The sequence below is a fragment of the Trypanosoma theileri genome, assembly GCF_002087225.1.
Source record: "Trypanosoma theileri isolate Edinburgh chromosome Unknown TM35_Tth_76_V1, whole genome shotgun sequence".
Taxonomy (NCBI): domain Eukaryota; phylum Euglenozoa; class Kinetoplastea; order Trypanosomatida; family Trypanosomatidae; genus Trypanosoma; species Trypanosoma theileri.
The window spans coordinates 31,181-35,678 of record NW_021639918.1 but is presented as its reverse complement, the minus strand read 5'-3'; the positions used below and the strand labels follow the sequence as shown (position 1 = coordinate 35,678).

Genomic DNA, 4,498 nt, shown 5'->3' with positions numbered 1-4,498 from the left:
GCAATCGGCTTTACTCCCACCATCCTCGGCAGGGCATTTCTCATTGCCAGGAGGATCCGGACAAGCAGTACGAGCAGCTTCAGGTACGCCAGTATTCTTTTCACATTTTGTACTCTTCTTGCCTGAAGCACTACAATCACCATCATCAGAAGTTGGACCTTCGCTCTCTTTAGTCTCTTCAGAAGCCGCCACACACACACAGGCAACACTCAAAAGCAATGCCATAAAAACCAACAGTCGTCGCAGCAACATCATTCGAAAAAAGTTACTTGAATCGTTCAATGAAACCAAAACTCAAAGAAAAAAAAGAGAACCAAATAGAGAACAAAATATATACATACAAGAACACAAGGAAAAACGTAGAAAAGAAAAACAAAACCAAGAAAATCACAAGAGAACACAACGCGCACAAAGATTAAAGAGCCCAAAAAAGAACACAATGCCCAGCACGGAAAAAAGATAATACCAATTAACCCCTCAAAACCGAAAAAGCATTGAGAGCACGATTATCAGAAGCACAAAGCACAGAAATACAAAACATTTTCACTTCCGGTCAACCCGTGTGCAATTATGAATACTTGTGTATTCCTTATTATTGTTCTTCCTCATAAAACACTCCAACAGCAAAGTGAAGGACAAAGCACACAGCGCCCACACAAAGAAAAAGAAACAAAAAAAAAAAATTGAGAGAAGCACCAATCGCACAAACATATCACAGAACTCTAGATACGCTGGTGTGTGTATGCAATTAAGAATACATATATATCAATTAATACTTTTTATTTTTTCTGCACAGAACAGCAAAGGTAACCACAAGCAAAAAAACAATTATTAACCATTAGCCCAACGTACCCAGTGAACACACAGAAATACACACCAATTATGGGTGTAAATCTATATGTGTATATATAAGCAATTATAAATATAAGTTCATCTGTTATTATTATTTCCTTTTTCCCACTGCAAAAAGCAGTTCATCATTATCATAGTGCAAGCCCAGGTGCACACACACAGAGAGAGTCTCCAAGAACACACACACACACACACAATGGAGTAGCAATAATAATAATTATAGGATAAACACAAAGAGAGTAAAAACACACAAAACACATTAACAATAAGAAACACAAAAAAGAAGAGAATCCCAACAGGTGGAAGATTAGTTAGACTGTAGGGATGCATGCAAAAAAGAAAAAGAAAACAAAGGATGACCTGAGTCACACTACCATCACAATCAGCAGACAAGAATACAGGCCAGTGTAACCACAATCAGTAGTGGTACACGTACCCACACAGAACTGCTGATACTGCTGCTGCTGTCTGCATCACCCTTCTTGTTGTTTGTGAGTTCAGGAGGAAGTGTTGTGGTTGTGGTTGTGGTGGTGGTGGTGGTGGTGTTTGATGGTGTTGTGTCTGTATTACCCACATCAGCTTATTGGGTGCTTGGTGACTCACCTTATGTAGGTGTACTTCCATTCACAGTCGTTGCAGTGCTATTACCACCGTCACTCAGCGTGTCTGAGCCGTTTGGAGAAGTTGTAGCTGGTGATCCACTTTCACGTGATAAACTGTCTCTATTCTGAGACTCACCTGGAGATGGAACTTCACCACTCCCCTCTGCAGCTGTAGTAGATGTAAAAGGTTTAGAAGATGAAGTACCACCTTGAACACCACTAGCAGAACCAGCAACAGCATCACTGAGAGTACTTTGTGGACTTGAAGCAACTGAAAGATGACGAGTCTGTTCTGGTGTAGTTAGTCCAGGGTTTTGAGCGGTAGGCAAAGGTTGATTACTTCGATCACTACCCGCAACTTCAGATGGAGGACCAGCACCAGGTTGATTTTTTTTACTGAAAGAAGCAGAACGTTCAGCAGCAATTTCATCAGAAGGACTTTGAGAACCGTGTACAAGACCCTTTGTACTACGTTCTTCCAATGCAGGTGACCCAGGTTCCTTTCGTGGTTCTGGACAAGGAGGATCAGAATCTTCACTGCATCTATTTTCATTTTCACGATTAGTGGGAGGGCAACCATCCGTCCCAGGAGCATTCACACAATCAGGAAGAAGAACTTCAGATATACTACCGCCAGTATTACACTTTGAATCAGTAGTACCTGAGGTACAAGTACCACCACCGGGTAGAGGTGGAGGTGGAGGTGGAGGGGGAGGACCATTAGCCGCTGCCACGCATACAAAGGCAACACTCACCAACAAAGTCAGAAAGCAAAACAAAGGACGAAACATCTTCTTGTAAAGAAATATGTGTGTTGCTTATCGTCACCAAACTGCTAAAAGAACAATAACACAAATGAGAAAGAAACAGTCAACAGAGCATACACTAACACAAACAATGGAAATACAACATAAGAATCAAAGATTGAGGAAAAAACATATTACCTAAATGGACAATAAAGAGATTCACACAGGGTACCCAGAAAGAAGGAAACGCAAACCCCTCAAAAATATAAAAGAATGATAGAGAAGCAAAAAGTGCAACAAGAGCAGGAAACACAACATGGATCGTTATGAATCTTTTAATGAACATCGACAGACTCATGAATACGGATAACGTAGTTACTGTACATTTTGCCAATCTGTAAAATGCAAATAACAATAAGAGTTCAGGGCACAACACACTCAACGCCACAGCAAAACAAGAAGCAAAGAAAAAGATATTAACCATTAGCCCAATTTACCCAGTAAACACAGAAATATACACCAACTATGGGTGTAACTCTATATATGTGTATATATACAAGCAATTATAAATGTAATTCCATCGGTTATTATTATTTCCTTTTTTTTTACTGCAAAAAGCAGTTCATCATTATCATAGTGCAAGCCCAGGTGCACACACAGAGAGATTCTCCAAGGACACACACAAAATGGAGTAGCAATAATAATTATTATAGGATAAACGCACAGAGAGCAAAAAGACACACAAAACACATTAACATTAAGAAACAAAAAAAGAAGAGATAATCCCAACAGGTGGAAGATTAGTTAGACTGTAGGGATGCATGCAAAAAAAGAAAAAGAAAACAAAGGATGACCTGAGTCACACCACACCATCACACCACCATTACAATCAGCACACAAGAATACAGGCCAGTGTAACCACAATCAGTAGTGGTACACGCACCCACACAGAACTGCTGATACTGCTGCTGCTGTCTGCATCACCCTTCTTGTTGTTTGTGAGTTCAGGAGGAAGTGTTGTTGTTGTTGTTGTGGTGGTGGTGGTGGTTGTGTCTGTATTACTTGCATCACCTTCTTGAGTATTTGTTGACTCACTTCCTTCAGGTTTAGTACCATTGACAAGATCAGATGGTGTGTCAGTACCTCCCTGAGTCGTTGAAGCATTACTGTTGTCTGCCTCGTTCTCACCTTGCGCAGCAGTTTCTCTAGTAGAACTCTGTGCAGTTTGCGATACCTGGTCCGATCCATCGTGGTGTTGTGTTGTACCAGGGTTAACTGTATTTTGTTCATTTGAAGGTTGCTCCTTGGTACCATCGCTAGCCGCGTTTTCAACGCTTTCTCTCACTTCCGTAACTGTTGGATTCCCCTTTATGTTCTCGTTACTTTCTTCCTGCTGATTAGGTAGATCTTCTGTGGTTCGCAAAGAGGAACTAGCAGGACCAACAGAAGCACCAGGAGCAGATGGAGAAGTGGGACTGCGTTCCGGTGGTGTTTCGGGTGGTGGAAGTGCAACAGCTTCAGGTTCTTCGCCATGCTTTTGAGTATCTTCTGGAGACATTTGCTCTGAGGAATGTGCTTTGCAAAATTCCTTATTTTGATCCTCAACACACTGTTCAGATGATTCTTCCACTCCACCACTTCCTCCTCCTCCTCCACCATCAGCACCACCACGTCCAACTCCTACACCAACACTTCCAGGTTCAGGACCACTTTGAGGAACAGGCTTCGCAACCCCACCACCAACAAGATCTTCAGTTTCTGCCAAGACAAAACTGCAGATAAAACAGAGTGTGATGGTCAGAACACAAAGCACATGCCGTATTGCCTTCATTACTTTTTTTTGTTGGTGTTACTATGTCAATTGAGCGGCTCAAAGAAAAAGAAAAAAGAAGAAAGGGGCAACAAAAACAAAAAATAAATAACGAAATGCAAAAACGACTTCCATTAATAGAAGAGAGTTATAACAAAAACAATAAGAACAACAGTACATTGATTATATATTTGCAGAACAAAACCTATAAAAACAAAAAGGTCGATAACACAAAAAAATAAAACTCTCAGAAATCTTGTCCATAAGCATGAACATACCATTGGAGTGCCTTCTTCTCAAGCATGATGGCTTCTAATCGGTCTTCCTCTGCAGCTGTCTGCCTCTCCAGGTCTGTACACTTCAGCTGCAGTTCTTCCAATTCATCCTTCACAGCAGTCATATCGTGCCTCACACGTTGCAGCTGCAGCATCAGGTTGTGTGCCCCACTTCGCCAGTCAGTCACGGTAACGGTGGGAGTGACATTATCA

General features: G+C 41.3%; 2 protein-coding genes across 2 annotated transcripts; both read right to left on the bottom strand.

Moving 5' to 3' along the window:
* Positions 1-1,456: 1,456 nt before the first annotated feature.
* Positions 1,457-2,245, bottom strand: TM35_000761110 (uncharacterized protein; the record flags this gene model as incomplete). The annotated part of the gene is made up of 1 exon (XM_029031319.1): positions 1,457-2,245. The coding sequence occupies one exon, from the start codon at positions 2,243-2,245 to the stop codon at positions 1,457-1,459; it is 789 nt and encodes a 262-aa protein (XP_028877394.1).
* An 844-nt stretch (positions 2,246-3,089) lies between these two features.
* On the bottom strand, positions 3,090-4,031 carry TM35_000761100 (uncharacterized protein; the record flags this gene model as incomplete). The annotated part of the gene is made up of 1 exon (XM_029031318.1): positions 3,090-4,031. The coding sequence occupies one exon, from the start codon at positions 4,029-4,031 to the stop codon at positions 3,090-3,092; it is 942 nt and encodes a 313-aa protein (XP_028877393.1).
* Between the last annotated feature and the right edge of the window lie 467 nt (positions 4,032-4,498).